The following is a 24,772-nucleotide window of genomic DNA, read 5'->3' on the forward strand; positions in this document are numbered from 1 at the left end:
ACATGGCTACTTTTCCATATAGCCAAGTGTCTCTCAAACAAACAATGCCCTACACTGTTACAACCAAAAGGGAAAAGAAGCTAATGAAAATCTTACAAAGCCACGAATGTCTCCAGTCATCTACAACATTGGATCGATCCAGATTATATGCGTTTCCTCAGTGACACACTAAACTTTCATCCAAGGGAGAGTTACTTTTAATTAAGTCAGAAAAACTAAGAATAGCAATCTGGTACATTAATTACTATATAAAAGGCTAGCTTAGTCAATCTTACCCCATCATAAAAAAATTAAAGTACAAAGAACTAAAAAGTAAACAGTCAATAAAAGGTCACTTTTACAGGTTTATTACATCAACTCACATCAGATCACCTTGCTAGATACGGTTCCCTCCCACACACAGGTTTTTAGCTAAATATGCCTTCTGCCTAGTTTCCATCTCTCAGAATTCCTCGTTAAGTCCTCAGTAACAAGGAGGTTAAAGCATTCTGATCTGATCAGCAGCATGAGTAATTATTGCATGAGACAAGCAACACTAAACCCACTCAAATTTAAAAAGTCATTACAAAAGAATTTAACAAGCAAAAGGTAATAATTGTTACCAGACACATATTCAGATCCTTCTTTCAAAGAACTACTGCTAACTTATTTTTAATTTTTCTTAAAGTCAGCAGTATATTATAACAATGTTTCTAAAAAATTCTCAATCTTTCCATCTTTCCCATTCTGAGCAAATCCCACATTTCTTACCCTATTTTTCAAAGTTGGTATTAACATTTCAGAGAGATATCTCAATGAAATTTCATAAAGAATCATCCTTGCACCTACAAAGAAAAGAGCTTTCAAAAGAGCAGATGCTCGCAGCTCTTTCTAACCACCTTGTTCTATTCAAGGATGTACCTCCTCTAGCCTGCTGGAAAGAACTGGAAGATTAATTAGAGCAGAATTAAAATGATGGAGTAGAACTGTACAGGTGGAGATAATACCACCACCACACACAGGCCTAGTTCCTGGTATCAAATGAATATTGAATTGTTTAGAGACCATCAAGACCTAAATTTAAAAAAAAAAAAAAAAAAAAAAAAAAAAAAGATCTGGATTATTTTTTCCTGATCTAGGGCAGGGGACATTTCACTGACGTTTGGTCATCACACCAGTACAAAAAAGTATTACATCAGGGTGCCTGGATGGCTCAGTCTGCCTTCCGCTCAGGTCATGATCCCAGGGCCCTGGGATCAAGCCTGGCATCAGGCTTCCTGCTCAGTGGGGAGTCTGCTTCTCCCCGCTCTCCCTCTGCCCCTCCGCCCGCTCCCACTATCTCTCTCTCTTAAATAAATAAAATCTTAAAAAAAAAAAGTACTACATCATGTATAAGAAAAAACTCAGTTACAAAAGTATATAACTTAAGCTAAAACATTTCCTTGTTTGTTTTAACTACTAAAAAAAGAAAATAGGGCAATGAAGAACTGCCCATTATCCACTTACCGGAATTCTGGATCCGCCATGTCTTTATAAACTGAGTATCAGGAGGTATCGACTCCCCTTCTCCTATGGTGACATCTTCAACAAACGACATAGAGGGCACACTGATGTTTGGGCTCTCAAAGTCATAATAGGCGCCAATTGCTGCTTGTAGGTTCCTACAAACAAAAAGAAAAGGCAAAAGATTTTACTTTAGTCCTGTCCAGGGTATATTACCTTGATTGTCAAAACAAATGGAAAAAGCCTGTTTCTCACAGTTTGGTATTGGAACACAGGCTTCTGGTATATAAATTTTTAGAGTCACTGATTCTGAGGATCAACAGAAAAAACACCAAGACCAACAAACTTGAGCAGCACTTTCCTCTCAAGTGCCCACATAAAAAGTAAGAAGACACTTAGCACCATCAGTAAAAGGATGAGGAAACCTCTTGCCCACAAGGATAGCAAGTATGGGTGAGGAAGTCAATTAAGAGAGTGCTCCTCTATAACCCCGATGGGAATTCAAAAAAACTCTATTTTAAAAGATATTCTAATTAATTTTTTTTGAAAAGGCAACACATGCAGATGGTTCAAAAAGTTTTATACGGTGAAAAACAGCCATCCTTTCTCTTCTTTCCTACACACACAAACACACACATAAACACATATAACTGCTCACACTACCTTCTTCCATATCCTTCCAGAACTTCCTTATGTGCATACAAGCAAATAATACATATTTTTAGGGGCACCTGGGTGGCTCAGTGGGTTAAGCCTCTGCCTTTGGCTCAGGTCATGATCCCAGGGTCCTGGGATCGAGCCCCACATCGGGCTCTCTGCTCTGTAGGGAGCCTGCTTCCTCCTCTCTATCTGCCTGCCTCTCTGCCTACTTGTGATCTCTGTCAGATAAATAAAGAAAAAATCTTTAAAAAAAATAAATAATACATATTTTTATTTCTCCCCCTTTTACACAATTAGTGGCATATTTATTATACAATGCCCTCTGCTTTAGTACCATGGAAACATTCCTATGTCAGTACATAATGAATATCCTGTTTTTTATAGCTGTATCCATTGTACAGATACATCATTATGTCTACTTCTAAGCTTGTTTCCAATCTTTAATTCTTCCATAAACAGGCTTAAGCAAACACTGTTTTTACATACATGCAAGTGTATCTGTAGGATAAATTCCTTTAAGTGATACTACTGCTGGGTCCAAGGGTATATATTGGTGGTTTTAACAGATACATTAAACTTCCCTCCATAAAGTTGTACACTTACTGCTCCCATCAAGAAAGTATGAGTGTCTATTTCCCCATTTGTTCATCAACAGTGTTCTTCCAAAGTTTTGGATTTGTGTCAATCTGACAGGTTAAAAATAAGATCTCAGTGAGAACTTAAAACGGTTTTCTCTCGTTGCACAAAAGGTTAAGTATCATTTACATGTTTATGAGCCGTTCGTAGTTTCTGTTCTGAAAGCACCATTTTATAAATGATGGTGTTCTTTTTAATTACTCATAAACCCCCTTATGTCAAAAGGAACTACCAAGCACACAAACCAAAGTCCCTAATTGAACTGAAACACATGATTGACAGTGCATTCATCCATGCCAGAAACCAAATGCCACTAAGGGGTTTAAGCAAGCTCTGTTCATTAGAGAGATCAAAGAAATTGCTAGTAATTACATTAACTGCTCCTCTTAAGATCTTAAACTAGTGACATCATCTCCAGTCCCCACAGCAGACAACAACACAAATTGCATTTTTCTAAACATAACCCAACCATAAGCCAATGGATTCAGTGGGTTGTTTTTAATTATGCACAAACATAGCATGAAATAAGCTCTGACAGTATATAACTGTTCAATAGACATACTGTTAACAGCAAATACTTTTCTGCTGGGGGCCTGCCTGCTCCTCCAGGTGTTTGCAGCTGCCAGAAAGGAAGGCTATAAATAGAGCAGCTGCCTCAGGTCAAGCCTCACCCAATGGGTGGCTTGTCATTTTAGTTAGTAATGACTGGAATTACACCACCACCAACTGCCTGCCTCTTGTGTGCGTACGAGATAAAATTTACACGGAGCAGAGCTGGGCCAGGGGCCAAACTGCCTGTTTGCCTGTCCATTCAATAGGAAGGCTTGGACTTTAGTCTTCCTAGCAACTTCCTTCTGTAGCTGAATGTGACTGATCAAACCTGGTGACGCCCAGCCTCTACCACCGACAGAGAGGCCTTAGGAATGTATCTGGAATCAGCCTTACATTTCGGAATTAGGGACATAATGAGGAAAAGAAAAGTGAGCTTAGTTTGTATTTTGTTCTTCTGAAAACTTTTTGTAAAAGCTATGTGTCCATCCTTTTATAAAGCAGTTTCTGCTGCAGGAACTCCAGCAAGTAGCCTGCTGAATTGTTTTCTGTTCACTTGGCTGTAAAATATGCTTGGGAGGGAAGAAACTATTTGCGCATTCAGGACAATTGCCAATTCTCATCCCCAGCATGTGTCATATTTCACCACTTGGCTCTGCCTGATATCAGGAAGGACTCAAGACCACTGCAGTAGAAAGATGAACACGTTCACCTATCCTACTTAGATCCGGCCGCCTCAAATCTTGTTTCACACAGCCCAATTCACCCCACAGCCAAGCCAACAAAACTATTTTATTTATACCTGCTTTGTATAGGTAATTCAGCCAAAGAAAGATTAAGAAACACTTTTAAAGCCCAAAGTGAAACCGAAAGTAGTGAACTGGACTCCTGGCAAAAGTAGGAGTGGAGGATGACAAAGCAAATTAATTTCCCAAGTACAAGGCCAAGTGTGGACTTAAGCCCAGTGGCGCTCTAACCCATTCGGCAGGTACACAACTTAAAATGTGGGTACACAGCTTCTTGGCACTTGGACCACTTAGATCACCACCTTACTGGGCCAACCACTGGCAGAAATAGACCAAACAGCTCCAACTCAGTTTGAGAACAAGCAGATACGAGTGCATGTATTCCTGTTCAAATCAACACACTCAGCTATTATTAGCCAACAAGAAGTTATATGTGAAATAGAACTGGCTGAGGAAATGGGAAAAGGAAGAACAGGGACTCCATATTCGGCCCAGTCTGAAAGTTTAAACTTCCAGTTTCCTCCAGTTTTTGCTCAAAGAAGTTTTTAATTTGATTTCAGACTAAACCAAAAGGACCCTGAAGAACAAAAAGGCAAGCAGTGTAACTGAGGAAAAAGGCATGGGCCAAGATGATGGTGATGGCTATGAATATGCCTAATGCCACAGAACTGTACACTGCAAAATGGTTAAAATGGTAAAATTTAAAATTGCTTTGTTTGGAGGCAGCTCCTATGCCTGGCTGAACAGCTTTGAACAAGTGGCTATGCATCTATGTCTGCTTACTCATCTACAAAACTAAATTTTTTTATCAGAAGGATGGCTTATATTTTATATTACAAAGTTAGGCAATGATAAGATTGGCTGTGAAGACTGGATGAGACATGTGTAAATGCCCTAGGGTCAGCATTCAACCAATATTTAACTAATAATGAGCACTTACCCATGTGCTAGGCACTCAACCCAAGACTAGGGATAGAACAGAGAGCAAGATGGGCAAGGCCCCTACCTTTACACTGCTTATAGTCCAGCAGACTTCAGCAAGCCAGAGACATTCAAAAAGGGTATCTCCAACTGTCTCTCCCACTGAGGTTATCAGCCCAAGGCAGCTTTTCCTACTTCAGTGAAAAATGGGTTTGGTGCACAACAGTTTCAAATGCACTGATAATCAGGTTAACCTGATTTGGAGCAGAAGAATTTGGATGTTGGTATGTGCTCCCTAATAAAATGCAATTTTGTAACCCAAAAGCAATATTGTCCAACATTAATTTTATAGAGAAACCCACAAATGCACTGTCCCATGCTAGACCATCAATTAGGAGGATTTATTCAAAGGCATAAATCTTTTAGCTTATCCAGAACTTTCCAATTATCTAATAATATTCTGAACACCTTTCTTAAGAACATAATAATTACCACCATGAATTCCTTTTTAAAATTATTTATTTATTTATTTGAGAGAGAGCCAGAGCAAGAGAGCACATGAGTAAACAGGCACCTGTGGGGGTGAGGGGCCAGAGGGAGGAGGAGAGAATCTCAAGCAGACTGCTCCCTAAGTATGGGGCCTGGCTCAGGGCTCGATCTCACAACCAGAGATCATGACCTGAGTTGAAATTAAGAGCTGGACACTTAACCAAATGAGCCACCCAGGCGCCCCCCATCATCTCATGAATCCTATAAACAAATGAGTTATGGGGCACCTGGGTGGCTCAGTTGGTTGAGCAGCTGCCTTCATTCAGGTCATGATCCCAGGGTCCTAGGATCAAGCCCCGCATTGGGCTCTCTGCTCAGCAGGGTGTCTGCTTCTCCCTCTCCCTCTGCCTGCCACTCTGCCTACTTGTACTATCTCTCTGTCAAATAAATAAAAATATTAAAAAAACAAAACAAATTATTGTAACCCTCCTCAGATGAATTATTGAAAATGGCCAAGCATCTAATCTAACAAAAATTCACAAACACAGAACATTTATGTTTGCACTATATATACATACACAGGTCAGATTACCAATCTTATGAAGGAAGAAAGTCTTCTATCTGCTGAATATACAATCAGGAACATCACCCAAAAATATGGGGGTAGAAAAGAGTTAAGAAAATCAGGAAATCAGAATTAAAAAGGGGATGTCAGAAGACTAAGCAGATTCTCAGGAAAGTAAGATTAGATAACCTTCTCTTTCCATTCTCTAAATAAGAAACTAAAAAAGATCCGAATTAGTCATGAGAAAAAGAAAACTACCCAAATTCTGGACACAAATTAAAATGGGAAATCAGAATAATGAACTGATCCAGTTAAGCACAAACAGCATCTCTGGGCTGTGAGCAATACTTACTCTGAACCACAAGAAGTTTCTCACCTCTGGAGTGGCAATAATACTCTGTTAAGGCCACAAGCCCACTCTAATGTGACTGAAATTATCTCTAATGTGACTGAAATTATCTCTGAACAACTGAAACACCAGCCTAGAAAAAGGATCAGCAAAGTCGAAAACGTTCTTAATAGGGCTTTCCAACATCAACTCGAGGGGAATCAAATGTAGAAGATAAGAAAAGGGGGGTCAAAAATAAGTATTTGTGACTACCATGAAGAAACTGATAATTTCATGAAACCAGAAAGAGGATGGCAAGTAGGCAATAGGAATTGGGCTGAAGAAGGCTCAGCATTTTCAAACCTAAAAATTAACTCATGGATGATACTATTTAATATGTGAAGACTATGAGGAAAAACTTATAGAAAATTTCAGTAAGAGGAGTAAGGTCACACTAGCATTTACCTGCTTCTTAGAGCCCCTAGTAAGTCCAAGATTGTTTCTTCTCTCTTCTTTTCCTGTCTATTTGCTGATCCATTAATTTTTTGTTTTTAAAACTGGTCCTTCTAACTACCATCAGCAGTTATACCCTTTCCAAATAGAAAGTAAAGAACAAGCATTCTGCCATGAAAAGACAAGGAGGTGGTAGCACTGTTCCTAGATTTAAAGAGACGTAACCACCAACACAATACATGGTCCTTGAAGTCCTTGATTGGATTCCAATTCCTTAAAAACACAAAAGAGGGTTATAAAAGATACATCTGGGGGCAACTGAGGACATTAAACATAGGCTAGGTATCTTTTACTAATAAAAAATTTTTGTAAAGTCTCTTCCTATCTTAGTTGTGGTTATTTAAGAGAATTAGTAGAAGCATGCTGAAATATTTAAGGATGAAGGGTTTTGATGTCTGCAACTTTCAAATGATTCAAAAAAATATTTATACAGAGAAAACAAATTATGACAAAAATGTTCATCACTGTTGAATCTAGATGGTAAGAATAAAGGTAAACACTACAATTCTTCAAAATTTTCTGTAGGTTTGAAAAGTTTATACTAAAAAGGCAAATGGAAAAAAGAGAGAGAGAAGGTATCCTTTTTCCTCCTCCTGGAAGTCAAGAAAATTCAGTGAAGAGAATTACTGCAACTGCCTTGGGAACATGAAGAGACCTACCAGGAACCTCAGGGGACCTAATGAGGATGTGCCTGATAAGCTAAGGATGCAATCAGAGGGAAAAACTGTTGTGTCCTTGATGATATAAACCACTAAATTAAATCTGGAAGCCCCAGAGTCATCTTACATTGGGCATTCTTGTCATCTGAGATAATAAAACTGGCTTAGTGTTTGTTTCTTTAGAAAGCAAGCAAGCAGATTCTAAGTACTGAGCAAATTCAACTCCAGCACTGAAGAAGTTTAGTTTCTAAGTGCCTTTGACTAATGGGTCATGATCAAACTATTTTTCCTTTTTCTACAAAAATTGAGGTGAGAGTTTCATAACATACAATTAACTAAAGTATCTAATTAAGTGGCATTTAGTATTTTCACGGTGTTGTGCAACCACCACCTCCCTCAAGCTCTAAAACTTTTTCATCACTCATACCCACTAAGAACACCCCATACCCATTAAGTAATCATTACTCATTCCTCCTTTTCCCATCCCACCCCCCCCCCACCATTCCCTGGCAACAACTAATCTTCTGTCTCTATGACATAATCTGCCTATTATGGTTAACTTACATAAAGGGAATCATATACTACGTGGCCTTCTGTGTCTGGCTTCTTTCACTTCGCATAATGTTTTCCAGCTTCATCCCAAGTTATAGCATGTTAATAAGTATTCTATTCCTTTTTATGGCTTACTAATATTTCATGCTATGTACACACCACATTTTGTTTAACCATTCATCTGTTGATAGGCATTTGGGTTGTTCCTTTTTTTTATTATTATTATGAGTAATGCTGCTACAACCATTCATATACAACTATCTGTGCAAGTATATGGCTTCATTTCTTTGGATACATAACCTTTGAGTAAACCTGCTAGGTCATATGGTAACTCTATGTTTAACTTTTTGAAGAATCACCAAACTATTTTCTGTAGTAGCACAACCATTTTACATTTCCACCAACAATGTACAAGGGTTCCTTTTTCTCCATGGCCTTGCCAACACTTTTTTTTTTTCCCCAATTACAACTATCCTACTAGGCATGAAGTAGTATCTGATGGCTCTGATTTGCATTGCCTTAATGACCAATGACCTTAAACATTTTTTCATGTACTTGCTGGCCATCTGCATATCCTCTTCAGAGAAATGTCTACTCAAATCCTTTGTTCATTTTTTGACTAAGCTTTTATCTTCCTGCTGTTGACCTGTAAGAGTTCTTTATATATTCTGGACAGCTTACCCTTATAATATAGATGATTTACAAATAGGCTGGTTTTTCTTTTTCTTAATAATGTCCTTTGAGGAGCACCTGGGTGGCTCAGCTGGTTAAGTGTCCAACTCTTGATTTCGGCTTAGGTCATGATCTCAGGGTGGTAAGATCAAGTCCCAAGTCTGCCTCCATACTCAGCATGGAGTCCGGTTGTCCTTCTCCCTTTGCTCCTCCCCCTAACCCCTGCTCAAGTGCACTCTCTCAAATAAAATCTTTAAAAAGACAACCATGTTCTTTGATACATAAAAGCTTTAATTTTTATGAAATCCAATATATCTAGTTTTTCTTTCATTACTCATGCTTTTGATGTCAAATATAAGAAACAACTGTCAAATCCAAGGTCATGCAAATTTATCCCTTTGTTTCTTCTAGTAGTTTGATTGTTTCAGCTTTTATTGTTCGCCACTGATCCATTTTAGTTAATTTTTGCATAAGGAGTAAGGTAGTAGTCTAACTTCATTCTTTTGCCTGTGGTTATCCAATTGTCCCAGCACCACACGTTGAGGAAGATCAAAGATTTTTAGAAGAAAAAAACAGTTGGGCAAACTCTTGGGTATGGGTGGGATCCTGCCCTAAGTAAGACCCTCGCCCTTGGTGACACATGGCAACTGCAATCAATGTGATGCTCAGATTTGGGAAATCAAATGGAAGAACAAGTGGAGACATGCATAGCACCCCACCTTGAGTTGAGTATGGTAATCCTTATCCTCAAGATCACCCTAAATACTTCCTATTCCCACTAGTTTCTAGGACTAAAGAAAGCAACAACATTTATCTAAGGATCAAATTACAAGATAAGCACAAAGTTTTTCCCTCTCTGCCTATCAGTAAGTATGCAGTATTTACCCATTTATTTTATTTAAGTTTTAACTCATTCATGACTGTAGGTACTGAAAACATAAAGATAAATAAGACAAAGTCTTTACTACAAAGAAAAGCTAAGTCTATTAAGATAGATTTGGGAACAATTAATCACAACTCAATGTGGTAAGGGTCAGAGGAGAAAAATAAGCAAGGGCTATGAAAGTACAGAGGAGGAAATACCTAATTCAAACTAAGGCATCAAGGGAAAGCTTCATTGAGGGAAAGGTATAATATCAAAACTGATGGCCTCGTTAACCACTTGAAGGAGTAGTGAAGGAGCAGCTAGAGGGAGAGAATGTGCAAAGGCACACAGATGAAGGAGGGCTGTATTCCTCTTTTCTCTGGGAACCGCCTTCCATGTCCCCAGGAGAACAGATATAAAATAAGACAAGAACCTAACATGTTGGTAAATGACTCTGCTCCAAACCACAAAGGATTAGTCCAGGAATGAACACCTGACCCAAAGCAGAATCAATCTCAATGCTTCCCTGAGAATCTTTGCACTAGAGCCGAGAGAAAGCAATCTCTCCCTGAGTACCTGGAGCACTAAAGAGTCATATTTTGCCCACTGGAAAGGGCACAGAAATGCAGTCTTCAGAGAAAAAAGACCACAAACCCACGAACAACCAGAAGAGAGAGGCCTGACAACATTCAAGTCCCTGATTCTGGCTGTTTCTGAAACCCAAATGAATTTCTTTTTCTTTCTTTCTTTCTTTTTTAAAGATTTTATTTATTTATTTGACAGACAGAGATTACAAGTAGGCAGAGAGGCAGGCAGAGAGAGAGGAGGAAGCAGGCTCCCTGCTGAGCAGAGAGCCAGATGCAGCACTCGATCCCAGGACCCTAGGATCATGACCTGAGCTGAAGGCAGAGGCTTTAACCCACTGAGCCACCCAGGTGCCCCCCAAATGAATTTCTAATTTAGGTTCTAAGATATCCTCACAGTATCTCATTACTGATTCTCATTTTTATTTGAGCTAGTTTGACAGGGTTCTGTTCACCACCTCCAATAAAAAACTGAAGTACTGCAAAAGTGACAAACCCAAAAATGTGTAACAAAGTTAAAGTGAAATGAGGCCGCACCCATGTCAGGCTGGGAAGCCCAGTAGTCCTCATGTGTAGCAAACCAGTTGGTTACACTCCATATGCACTCCCAAGCTACATGGAGCTTTATGAACTTTGGACAAGAAAAAAAAAAAAAAAATTGCTCACAAAAGACTGTGATAACTTCAGTAAGGGTCTGCAAAAACAATTCAATCTGTGAAACACAATCCAGCCCAATCCAGCCTCCTAGAGAGGAAATGTGACACACAAGACAACAATATAATGATTAAGCAAAGGCCTTTCTGCCTATAAAGCCAAAGATCCAAAACCTCTAGTAGTCAGATAATCACTTTGCAGAATTTCAGCAACTAAATTCCTTGTGCTACTAAGAAATTGTGAGACCCTGGATGACTACAATGTAGACAGCCCCTTTCAAAACACTTCTCACAGCGTTCCCTCAAACTGCCATCCCCTCCCCTCATTATAAAGCATTATTTGACAGAAATGCAGTTGGGGGGAAGGCAATATCCAGGGGTGACATTCCACAGAAGATTTGAAAAAGCTCTAAATCCAGAATTTTCCAGACCCTGAGGTAGGAAGATAAGCAAAACCAAGGAGAATTAAACCTGGTCACAGCGATTCTCTTCAGCAATCTCAGAGACTAAAAAGCCTAAATACTACTAGAGTTGGTGGATATCAATGGGAACCAAACAGGATGAAATGGAAGATGAGCAGTGAACTGCAGTTTTAGAAGAGTTCTCTCAGCAGGAAGCTGGAATTACTGTTCTAGTCAAACCCTAGGTCCAAAAAGTGGCATCTTACTGGAAGGGGAAAGCTAAAGCAGCATGGGCCTCATAAAAGGAACTATTTCCCACCCTGTGCCTAGCCCCTTTCTCCTCCCAAGGTTGGTCCTAAAGAATATTGGACATGGGGAATCCTTTTGGGGCAAGCCAGGCTAAAGCCTTCAATCCTCTGCCAGTGAAATGAGTAATAGGGAACCATGAGACTTGCTGATTTTATTACACTGTTTCTACCTGCAGAAGACAGTATATGCTCTGTATGCTTCTGCTTTTATCTCCCAGGATAAGAATAGGGCCTGTCACATAGATGGTGCTTAATAAATGGAATGAATTTGTAACCAAAATACAGTACTTTTCCTTTCTCCTTTTTATCTGGTTTTCTTCTCATTTTCATATATTGGAACTCTAAGAGAGAGGGCAGGGGAATGACAACAACAAAAATCTATCATTTAACCCACAGGCTATAGCACCATGCAATAGTTTATCTGGACCAATCAAGACCAAATTAGGGAAAGCAGAGCTACCATCCTAAGACCCTCAGCTGGCAGGGTGGACACCTTAGACAGTAAGTCACAGTATGACAGCTGGACCTGAGTGGGTAGGGGTCATCTCCCACTGGGGAGGAAGAGGAGAGCATCTGTAGTAGTTATTTGTTTAGGTAATGCCCTCACTTCCACGTATGACTCCTTAGGACAGGGTGAGGTCATTCCATAGTTAATGTGAGGGTGGGGGAACCCCAGAATTTGGAACTGAGAGTTTTCCCCACAGTATCTGGGCTATAAATACACATTTGGGAGCTTTTGACAATCATGATTTTCTTCACCAGACAGAGACCACGGCAAACAAGTACATAGAACATACATAAAAGAAACCTGAGGGGGTGCCTGAGTGGATCAGTTGTTACAGCACGCGATCCCTGACCTCAAGGATGTGAGTCCAAGCCCCACATTGGATGTGGAGCCTAGTTAAAAACAAACAAACAAACAAACAAACAAACAAAAAAGACGAAGAAAGAAAAGAAAGAAACCTGAGATATTGTAAAGTCCAGTTTTTCCTAAAGCCTAAACATATGCAGGTCTTTGGGTTCTGTATAACATAGCAACATCCTTAAAATACCTCCCTCTACTCCAACACACACATCTTTAGCATTATCTAGTTTGAACTGAGTTTGTTACCTGTAACATAATAGGCCCAGATTCACTCAAAATTACACTGTGTGGGGGGCGCCTGGGTGGCTCAGTGGGTTAAAGCCTCTGCCTTCGGCTCGGGTCATGATCCCAGGGTCCTGGGATCGGGCCCCACATCGGGCTGTCCACTCCGCGGAGAGCCTGCTTCCTCCTCTCTCTCTTTCTGCCGGCCTCTCTGCCTACTTGTGATCTCTGTCTGTCAAATAAATAAATAAAATCTTAAAAAAAAAAAAAAATACACTGTGTGGGGGTGCCTGGGTGGCTCAGTGGGTTAAGCCGCTGCCTTCGGCTCAGGTCATGATCTCAGGGTCCTGGGATCGAGTCCCCCATCGGGCTCTCTGCTCAGCAGGGAGCCTGCTTCCTCCTCTCTCTCTCTCTGCCTGTCTCTCTGCCTACTTGTGATCTCTCTCTGTCAAATAAATAAATAAAATCTTAAAAAAAAAAAAAATTACACTGTGTGTCCAGGGATAGTCCGTATGTGTGGTGCAAAGTCAGTTACAAGAGGCAGAAAAGGAACTGGAAAGATAAAATTAAAACTTAACTCAGGGGGCACTTGGGTGGCTCAGTGGGTTAAGCCTCTGCCTTCAGCTCACGTCATGATCTCAGGGTTCTGGGATCGAGCCCTACATCAGGTTCTCTGCTTGGCAGGGAGCCTGCTTCCCCCTCTCCCAGAGCCCTGCCTCTCTGCCTACTTGTGATAGATCTCTCTCTGTCAAATAAATAAATAAAATCTTAAAAAAAAAAAACTTAACTCAGATCCAGTAATCCCACGTTTGGGTATATATCCAAAAGAACTGAAAGCAGAATCTCAAAGAGTTATGTGCACATCAATATTCAGAGCATTATTCATAATAGCCAAAAGGCAAAGGCAACCCAAGTGTCCATCAACAGGTGAATGGGTGAATAAAAATGGTATATGCATACAATGGAATATTATTCAGTCTTAAAAAGGAACATGTTACATTCTAAAACATGGATGAACTTTGAAGACATTATGCCAAGTGAAATAAGCCATCACACAACACACACACACAAACAAGTACTGTATCATTCCACTTATATGAGGTACCTAGAGCAGTCAGATTCACAAAAGCAGAAAGTAGAAAGATGACTAACAGGGGCTAAAGGAAAGGGGAAATGGAGAGTTACTGTTTAATGAGTACAGAGTTTCAGTTTTGCAAGATGAAAAAGTTCTGACATGCTTAACACTACTGAATTGTATACTTAAAAATGATTACTATGGTGTATTTTATGTGTACTTTACCACAGTTAAAAAAAATTAATTAGGAATGTGACCAATTTGTTTCATTAAGAAATGTGGACTTCTAAAACCAAAAGAGAACATCTAGGAGTGCCTGGGTGGCTTAGTCAGTTAAGCATCTGCCTTAGGCTCAGGTCAAGATCCTAGGGTCCTGGGATTGAGCCCCACATTGGTCTCCCTACTCCACAGGAAGCCTGCTTGCTTCTCCCTCTCCCTGCCACTCCCCCTGCTTGTGCATGCTCTCTCTTTCCGTCAAATAAATAAAATCTTTAAAAAAAAAAGAGAGAGAGAGAGAACATCTAAAGGTTAAAAAACAACTTTATTAAAATATAATTTACATAGCATAAAATTTACCCATTTCAACTGTACCATGTAATGATTTTTTAGTAAAGTTAGAGTTAAAAGTTAAAGTAAAAAAGTAAAGGTAAAAGTTAAAAGTAAAGGTTAAAATTAAAGTAAAGTTGACTGTAAACCAATCACCATGTTTTAGAACACTTTCATCAGTGTTCTAATGCCCATAATGCCCGACTCCTCCATAATATGTAAATGTTAGGGTACATAAATTAAGGCTGCTAATGAGCTGGCCTGAAAATGGGGAAATTATCCTGGGTTATCCAGGGGAACTCAATGTAATCACTTCTCTAAGAGTAGTCTGAGGGAACTGGAAGAAAGAACCAGGAAGATCACCACATGAGGGCTCACACAGCATGCTAGCTTTAAAGATGGAATAACGAGGCCATAAGCCAAGGAATGCACGTGGCCTCTGGAAGTGGGAAAAGGCAACAAAATGGATTCTCCAGCAAGAGCACAGTTCCTCCTCTGAGGAACCATAAATAAAATTTTTTTCTTTTTTTTTTTTTTAAAGATTTTTTTTTATTTATTTGAGAGATGGAGACCACAAGTAGGCAGAGAAGCAGGCAGAGAGAGAGGAGGAAGCAGGCTCCCTGCTGAGCAGGGAGCCCGACGCGGGGCTCGATCCTAGGACCCTGGGATCATGACCCTAGCCGAAGGCAGAGGCTTTAACCCACTGAGCCACCCAGGTGCCCCAAGTTGGTATTTTTTTCCCCAAGTTGGTATTTTTTTAAACTACTAAGTTTGTGGTAATTTATTACAGCAGAAAAAAACTATGAATGGTTGGCTATTTGTTTTATTATTCTTTCTCCTTTACTTGTATTTGAAATTATTCATCATAAAAGGAAAAAACTATGAATATGAAAGCAAACTAAAGAAAGATCACAATTAAAAAGGTACTGAGTCATTTCCTTCATCACAACTCCGCTTTCAAGAACTCAATTACTCATTAGAGATGAGTATTTAGGAATAACTCTCATTTTTCTGGTCCCCAATTTAACAGTCTATTGAATAGCTCCTGAAAAGGTAAACAATAACTAAATGAAATTTTTGAAGACACTAACTAGAACAACGGCCCAAAGGAGACATGAAAATGCACAATATCAAAAATGTCCCAGAATGCCAAACAGAAAATGTGATTCAAACAAAGCTATCTTCATAAACAAAACATCTGTGGTTTATTGTTATTCATGAAACTTTCTTTGGGACATAATTTTAAGTAGCAGTTATGAAGTGATCAGGTAAATCTATAATTAAGTATGATTTTCAAGAGTATGTTTACCTAACAGGAAACTTACACAAGCCAGCAGTGGTCATATGTGTTCTATCTTGCAGCTTAGTCAGAGAAGTAACAAGAAACTTTGAGGGATTTTTATTTTAAAAAAAGGACAGGGACACCTTTGGTGGCTCAGTTGGTTAAGCAGCTGCCTTCGGCTCAGGTCATGATCCCAGCGTCCTGGGATCAAGTCCCACATCGGGCTCCTTGCTCCTCAGGGAGCCTGCTTCTCCCTCTGACTCTGCCTTCCACTCTGTCTGCCTGTGCTCGCTCTCACTCTCTCTCTCTTACAAATAAATAAATAAAATCTTAAAAAAAAAAAATTAAAAAAAGGACAAAGTGGCTAAAGGCTAAGTTGTAAACAAACACTCCAGTCTCCATTCTCCAAGTCTAGCTGCTGTTTCCACATACAGAGGAAAATGCATGGACTTTGAAAAGAAATACCACACACCTTTTATATACACCATTGATTAAAATGCTCTTGCCTTTGAGATTTCTCCATGGCACACTACTGGGGCCAGATTCAAAGCCTCTTCAGTTTCATCCCCTCTAAAGAAGAAGGCTGACCATGCCATCCTTTGGAGATAATATAAAAGTCATCTTTTAAAAGTACCTCATCTCCAAAAATACATACTACGGCACATACCTAAGAGAGAATTTAAAGCCCTTATGTTATCATCTTATTTTCTCCTGTAAGAACAAAAAAGTAAATAAACCTTGACTAAGTTCTATGTAATATGATAAAGCCAATGCAATGTTATCATCACCACCAAATAATGCTACACAGCATTAATGCCAACTCTACTCTTTCTTCAGCCAACCCATCTCTATGGCTATATTTGGCTACTCTCTGGTACGTATGAGATAGGTACCTTTAAAAAGCTTACTTACATATTTCAACAGCTAGTAGATTATATTAAGTTAGATGGAACTTGGAGAAATGTAATAAAGGCAGATTTTATGATAACTCACAAACCTAAAAAGACCAAGCCCCTTTTTCTTTTATACAATAATAAAATGACAGTATAAATATGTAAGAGATTGCTGCCATTTTTCAGTAACCAATCACTGAGAACACACAAGGAAGACAACATTTAAAGACAAGTTCCTTTAAAAGTCCTAGGACAATAAAGCATCCAAAACTTTTTAAAAAGCCAAAAAAAAAAAATAAATAAATAAATAAAATCATAGGACACTTGAAAACAATCTCACATATTCTGTTAATGTTTTCATGCTCTAGGCAACTAGCTACAGACGAGAAGTAGTCAGGCCTAGACAGCTCATCCAACTATGGCGATTCTTATACATTACAAAAGAAAAGGATTTTTTAAAATAGCTAATTGGGGTACCTGGGTGGCTCAGTTGGTTAAGCATTTGCCTTCTGCTAGGATCAAGAGCCCAGGACACCGGGACCAAGCCCTGCATTGGGCTCCCTGCTCAATGGGGGGAGTCTGCTTCTCCCTCTACCCCTCCCCTCTGCTTGTGATCTCCTCTCTCTCTCAGATAAATAAAATCTTTTAAAAAAATAAAATAATTACTTATGACACTGCATACTTGCCACCAGTTAGATGACTACCAAAAAAAAAAAAAAAAAAACCACACACAAAACCATCAAAAAAACAAAACAGGGGCGCCTGGGTGGCTCAGTGGGTTAAAGCCTCTGCCTTCAGCCCAGGTCATGATCCCAGGGTCCTGGGATCGAGCCCGCATCGGGCTCTCTGCTCAGCAGGGAGCCTGCTTCCTCATCTCTCTCTGCCTGTTTCTCTGCCTACTTGTGATCTCTGTTAAATAAATAAATAAAATCTTTAACAAAAAAACAAACAAACAAACAAACAAAAAAACAGAAGAGAAAAACCTACCTGATTTGGTTCACAAAGAAAAACTAATAAAAACACAGGGAAAAAAATTTTCTGTAGCTTTTTCTGATTCTTCCTAAAAAAGAGTGGTCTCTCAAAGAGAGAAAAGCAAGCAAACACACCAAAATAATGGAAACACGGAAGGAACTTTTATATTTCTAGCTTTACAAAAGTCAAGGGGATCTCTCTCTCTCTAGCACCTTTTCTCTGGATCTTCTGTGGCTGAGGGTAAAGCAAATACACTTCATGGCACACTATTAAGATATACTAAAAAATAACCAAAAATTTTCTTCTTTCAGCATAAAATCCTTTATGATTTTAATCTGGTAAATTCCACTTAAAAATCAGCAATATCTTTACAAAAGACTTGCCAACCAACAAATGAAGGAACAAAAGAATTAGAAAATTACCTTTTTGTAACCAAACAACTCAGAGCAGGAATCATCTATGGATACTAACACAGTTGGGAGAAACAGTGCTGGAGGGAAGGATATTCTCAGTCTCTCAGATTACTTATTAATTACAAAGGAAAAAAAAGAGGTAGACACTATCATAACTAAATACTCAAATTCAGCATAATAATAGGACAAAAACTAACAGCATATGCCTCCGAATGTGATACAACAGAAGACAGAGAATCACCCATGTATTATTTCTAACAACAACAACATTTAACCTGAACCGAACTATGAGGAAGCAATCAGACTCATCAACAATCAGACTAATCATCAGGACACTCTAGAGGGCAAATGGGCTGAACTCTTAAAAAATGTCAATGTCATAAAACATCCAAATGACAAAGGTGAGGGAAACTTGCTCTAGACTGAAGGCAACTAAAGACACATGACAACCAAATGTAATTTGAGAAGTCTGAGAAGATTCTGGATTTAAAAACAAAAGCAAAACACAACACAACAACAACAAAAAAACCCACAACAGAAAAACCCCACGTTATAAAGAGCATTTGGGGAAGAAATAGGAAAATCTAGATCTGGAATATATATATTGGGTAATACTATTGTTTCCGTGCTAAATTCCTAGAGAGGGACGAAAATATTGCAGTAATGTAGGATGATGCCATTGTTCTTAGGAGATATTTGCAGAAGGACCAAGGGGTAAAATGTCATGCTGTCTGCATTTTATCTCAAATGGTTCCAGAAAAAAACAAAAGTGTATAAATCCATACACAGACTTTTCATATATTGCTGGTAGGAATATAAATGGTAGTTACTCTGGAAAAGAGTTGGGCAGTTGCATAAAAAGTTAAATACAAAATAGCAATCCATTCCTAAGTATCTACTCAAAAGAAAGTAAAACACATCCACACAATCTTCCTGAGAATGTCCACAGCAATTTTATTCATAGTAACCAAAAAATAGAAACAATCCAAATGTCCACCTACTAGTAAATGGATAAACAAAATGCTAAACATCTATTCAATGGAATACCACTCAGCCACAAAGATTATGGAAATACTGATACATAAATAGATGCCTCACAAACATTATGCTAAGTAAAAAAAAAAAAAAAAAAGATACAAAAGACCACATATTATATGAGTCTGTTGATATAAAAAGTAGAGAAAAATAACTACTTAGAGATTAAAAAAAAAAAAAAAGATCAGCGGCTGCATGAGGTTGGAGGGTGTAATGGGGATTAACAGTAAACTGGCAGGGGCACCTGGCTGGCTCAGCTGCTGAAGCTTATGATTCTTGATCTCAGGGTTGTAGGTTCAAGTTTGATGTAGGGTGTACAGATTACTTAAAAATAAAAAAACCAGTAAACATACAGAAGAAATCTTACTGAAGTGATGAAAATATACAACTGGATTATAGTGATGGTTGCTCAATTCTTACTAAAAATAAACTATCCATTTTTTAAAATGGGTTAATTTATAATATGTAAATTATGCTTCAGTAAAGGTGCTTAAAAATAAAGCAGAAATATTTAAAAATAAAGCGCCTGGGTGGCTCAGTGGCTCAGTGGATTAAAGCCTCTGCCTTCAGTTCAGGTCATGATCTCATCATCTTGGGATCGAGCCCCACATCAGGCTCTCTGCTCAGTGGGGAGACTGCTTCCGCCTACCTCTCTGCCTGCCTCTCTGCCTACTTGTGATCTCTCTGTCAAGTAAATAAAATATTAAAAAAAAAAGCAGATATGGTAAAAATGGCAATTATATAGGTATTCATGTGTTAGTCTTCAACTCTTCTTCAAGTCTTCTTCAATTCTTCCATAGTTTTTAAATACTTCAAAATAAAAAGCTGGGGGACAGGGGCACCTGGGTAGCTCAGTCATTAAGCATCTGCCTTCAGCTCAGGTCATGATCCCGGAGTCCTGGGATCAAGCCCCACATCGGGCTCCCTGCTTCATGGGAAGCCTGCTTCTCCCTCCCACACCCCCTGCTTGTGTTCCCTCTCTCACTGTGTCTCTCTCTTCCTCAAATAAATAAATAAAAAACAAAAGAAGTTGGGGGGATAAATCAGAATGAGCTCTGTAAAACACTCCCCCCACCCCCAAGGGGTAGAGGAGGTAGAGGATATGCGTAACATCACTGTGAAAGATTGAGGATTAAATAAAAGAAGAGCACAACACTCTGGAATCTAGGGCCAATTTTTATCAAGGATTTAACAATTCTTTTTTTTTTTTTAAAGATTTATTTATTTATTTGATAGACAGAAATCATAAGGAGGCAGAGAGGCAGGCAGAGAGAGGAGGAAGCAGGCTCCCCGATGCGGGACCCTGGGATCATGACCTGAGCCGAAGGCAGAGGCTTTAACCCACTGAGCCACCCAGGCGTCCCGGATTTAACAATTCTTAATTTAGGTGTTATTTCTTCCTAATTGCACAAGCAATGCATATTTATTGTAGAATATTTAAGAATTACAATGAAAATGAAAGATTAATAAAGTGTAAAAAAAGAAAATAAAAACCAACTGAGAATAGCCAAAGAGAACCATTAATAATCTGTTCTTCATCCTTCAGATAAAACAGTTCCATTTCAGCAAAGGAAAGCTATCTGTATATAACATCATCACAACTTGATCAATTAGCATGCTGAAAATTTTATATCATATCCCAACAATCCCATAAATCATAGTAAGAATGGAAAGGCAAAATAAAGTTAAGATGTAAATCCAATGCTTCCCTTTCAGCTTCCAATTTAAAAATGCATGCACTAGCCTCAGGTCTCCCCCCAAAACCCTCCTAAAATACATGTATGATGCTCCAGGTTGAAAGAATGTTTGCGCCTCCCAAAAGTCAGATGTTGAAACCTAACCTCCAATGTGACCGGTATTAGGAGGTGGAGATTCTGGAAGTGATTAGGTCATAAGGGTAGAATCCTCATGAATAGGATTAGAGAGATCTCCCTCCCCTTCCACCATGTGGTGTTTCAATGTGAAGTCAGCCATCTACAAACCAGGATCAGGCCCTCACTAGACACCAAATCTGCTGGCACCGTGATGTGGGACTTCCCAGCCTCTAGACCTTCTGAGAAATAAATTTCTGGTGTTTATAAACCAGTCTACGACAAAAGAAGACAAATTGGGAGGGGATCATAAATTCAAAAGAATAAAGTGATCAAGTGAGGAAGCAACATTTGGGGCCCTGGAAGGTAGACAGATAAGTAAGTGGTAAATGATGGAGCCAACCTGAGAAAGCTGAATCCCCAGCCAGCAGTGGGGAAAAGGAGAGAAGAACCCAACTGAAAATGAGGATTCCCAAAATTTCAGGAATTAACAGCAGTGGGTACCCTACAAGTGAAGGTGAAGATCCAGATTAAAAAAAAAAAAAAATGTATTTGCCTAAACCCAAATGTTAGAACTGTCTAAACACTGCATATGAAGGCTGGTGAATGCCTCACCCTGGAGGAAACAGGTGGGGCTTTTTAAAGCTCTCACTAAACAAAACTACAGCCTCCAATCAAGTCCACAGCCTCCAATCCACTTTCTGTGTCCTACTTTTAAATAGGAGTAGACAGCCAAAAACAACCAAATACCTAAGGTAAAGTATTGAATATGAAAGAAAAGGACTATAGCAAGAAATGGAAACTTGAAGAAAACAACACTGAGATCTCCCAGAAAGCAGAGCAAAAAAAAAAAAAAAAAAAAAAAAAAAAAGTCAAAAGCTGAAAAGAGAAAAAGACAGAGAACCAGACCAGAAGGTCCAATACCTAAAAAACAGGAGATCTAAGAAAAGAGAACACAGACAATGAAGGGGAGGCAATCAAAGGATTAATTCAAGAACTCTCCCAAGAACAAGAGGGCAATATCCAGACGGAAAGGGCTCCCCAAAGTGAAGCACAAGGTAAGAAAATACATGCTGAGATGTGTCACCATCAAACTTAGAATATACCAAGGACACAGCAAAGTTATCAAAAGCTTCCAGAGACGGAAAAGACGGGATTCATACAAAGAACAAAGAATCAGAACAACATTTCTACTGAGAAACAGAAGACTAAGGAGCAGTGCCTTCAAAATTCCAAGAAAAGTATTTCCAACCTTAAAATTGCTATCTAACCAAAACTGGGATATCAATGAAGCATCAGAGTAAAATATAGTTTCAGAATACAAAAGTCTTCAAGTTTTATCTCCTCTGCACTCTCAGTAAGTTTTAAAAAATGGGGTCCAGGAAATAAGGTTTCCAACAAAGGGTGGGGAGTAGGAGAAGTGTGAAAGAAATCCCCAGGGTCCCCGGGGTGTAAGAGCTGTGCAGCACACCCAGAGCCCAAACAGTCCAGATCAGAGGAAGTCAAATGCTCTGCAAGAAACTTCTTCAAAAAGGCAAAACTGATATAACACTGTCTGAACTTACTAAGAAGGAATTCACAGTTGGTAAGAGCTTTGAGGGTAACTTAGGGAAAAAATATCTAAAAGACTGAGCAAACCAAGAGTTAACAGAAGTATTGCCCTTGGGGCAGCAAAAGATTGTACAGAAAAGGAAAATGAATCTAAATGTACTAATAGCTCAACTGTCAATAAGCATTTAAACAGTTAAAACAACATAAACACTAAAAACTGACTTAAACAAATTACAAATGATTAAAGAAGGAGAATGGGAGATAGGGTGAGTGAAGCCAACAACTTCCATGTGCCAGGCACAGCTTTAAATGTTTACACTCATTAATTTATCTAATCATCAGATAAAAACAGATATTGTCCTTATATATGAGAAAACGAATGCACACAGAGGGAAATAATTTGCCAAAGGTCATACAGAAGAGCTTTGAACTGGTTATCAAAGAAAGAAATCCTCATCTCCCAGTAGGGAATCAACAGGTAATGGTTAAAACTGGGGGATTGGGGGGGGGGTGTGGAATAAACCAGCAGAGAAACAAAACCTCAAAATCAGCTGGAAGAATTGAAAAAGACTGATTCTGGGGAATGAAAGAAGGAAAAAGGGGTCTAGAATCCCTGCAGAACTACTTTACTTATAGAAACTATGTGTATTTATAACTTAGATAAAAGGAAAATTAAATTATAAAAAGAAAATGTACTTGCCCTCAAAAATACCTTTTAAGTAAACCTTAAAACTTTTATTCAACCCTGGAAAACTGGACATAAATACCAATACAACAAAGGAAAAAGTGCAAAAATAAGCCCACATATATATATGCATTTAATACATGATAAAGATAGCATTTCAAATCTTGGAAGGGACATGAATTTCTCAAAAATGGGAAAAATGAATCATCTGAAAAACCTGTTAGATACCGACCTCCCATCACACTGCCAAATGTATTTCAACTATATAAAAGGTTCACATGAAATTTTGCAATGATAAAGAAAACAGAGGTAAATAATAATTACGTAACAATTATGTGGGGAAAAGACTTCTAAGCATGAAACCAAAAGCAGAAATCAAAAAAGACTGCTGGTTTCAACTTCGTAAAAATTCACAAAGTGAAAAAATGTTATAAAACTAGTTAAAAGACAAACTAGAGGAAAGGCAAGTATTTAGCGAGATGCTCATTTCCTTAATATGCAAACAACTCAAATCAATTAGAGAAAGAATAACAATCCCATTGAGGTAGATAGGAAAACACTAGTAAGTCATAAAAAAGTAAATAACGCCTCAATAAATCTGGGGAAGATCACAAATAGTCAATAAAGATAAAGGAAGATGTTCTACCTCATTCATAATTAAAGCAATTAAATTAAAATGAATACATTTTTAACCTATCAAACCAGCATCAATGTAAGGACAAAGATCATTCTTGGGCTGATAAAAGTGTGTGGCAAAACAAGCACTCTTATACACTGATAGTAAAAATAAATTTGTTACAATATTTTTGAAGTGAATTTGATATTACCTATCAAAATTTAAATTGCCCATGTACCCAACCCCAGCAATTCCACTTCTAGAACTGTACTTACAAGTATATAAACATACCTGTACCACAGCAGCTTTATAAAAGCAAATACCTGGAAACTAGCTGTCCATCAACAAGTATATATTTAAATAAAATATAGTCAGCCACAATGAAATAAATACCACGCACCCATTAAAAGAAGTGATGTCCACAGCATTCTGTGAAGTTAAACTAATCTGGGAACAATACGTATAGTATGACTCCATTTGCATGTGTGTACATATGGGGGAGGAGATGAGACTCCTCTCCTACACCAGTGATCTACTGATCATGCTCTCCCAGTTAAAAAATCTGCATCTACAGATCATGCTCTCCCAGTTAGAAAGACTCTTGGCAGCTGAAGTAGATGATTGATCTGAAATGACATACTTGACAATGTATCAAAGTTTGTTTTAAAGCACTGTGGAGAAAATTTCCCAATAAGACCTAACATTTAAGACCGAAAGACATCTATCAAGAACTACTTTCAGGGTGCCTGGGTGGCTCAGTGGGTTAAAGCCTCTGCCTTCGGCTCAGGACTCTGGGATCCAGCCCTGCATCCAGCTCTCTGCTTAGCGGGGAGCCTGCTTCCTCCTCTCTCTGACTGCCTCTCTGCCTACTTGTAATCTCTGTCTGTCAAATAAATAAAAAATAAATAAATAATAAAAAAAAAAAACTACTTTCATTGATTTTTAACTATATACAGAAGACAGTTCTTTTTCAGGAAAAAAAAAAGCTGTAGGAGGAAGGATTTAAATCTGTATGTAGAACAGAAAAGTATAGCAATAACTTCTCATTAGCATACATATGGACTCTGTGACCACTCTGATCAAATACAGGCTTACAAAGGCATGAGGTGTCTCTGAAAAAAACAGAGTAATGGCCACTTCTCGGAGAATAAGTTGAGAGAGGGAAAACACAGGGATTTACATACTATCTAAACTTTTCACCAGAAACCTGTATTAGTTTTATA

The 24,772-nt window shown here is 38.6% G+C and overlaps 1 protein-coding gene across 2 annotated transcripts in view; it reads right to left on the bottom strand.

Moving 5' to 3' along the window:
• ILRUN (inflammation and lipid regulator with UBA-like and NBR1-like domains) overlaps nt 1–24,772 on the bottom strand; it is a 93,813-nt gene that overhangs the window by 55,415 nt on the left and 13,626 nt on the right. For both annotated transcript variants that reach the window (XM_045074729.1, XM_045074728.1), the window contains exon 2: nt 1,486–1,640. In XM_045074729.1, coding sequence (XP_044930664.1) covers nt 1,486–1,640 — 155 coding nt within the window. The remainder of the gene's footprint in view (nt 1–1,485; nt 1,641–24,772) is intronic.

Source organism: Mustela putorius, unplaced genomic scaffold (assembly GCF_011764305.1).
Source record: "Mustela putorius furo isolate JIRA1106 unplaced genomic scaffold, ASM1176430v1.1 tig00000135_pilon_pilon_pilon, whole genome shotgun sequence".
NCBI lineage: Eukaryota > Metazoa > Chordata > Mammalia > Carnivora > Mustelidae > Mustela > Mustela putorius.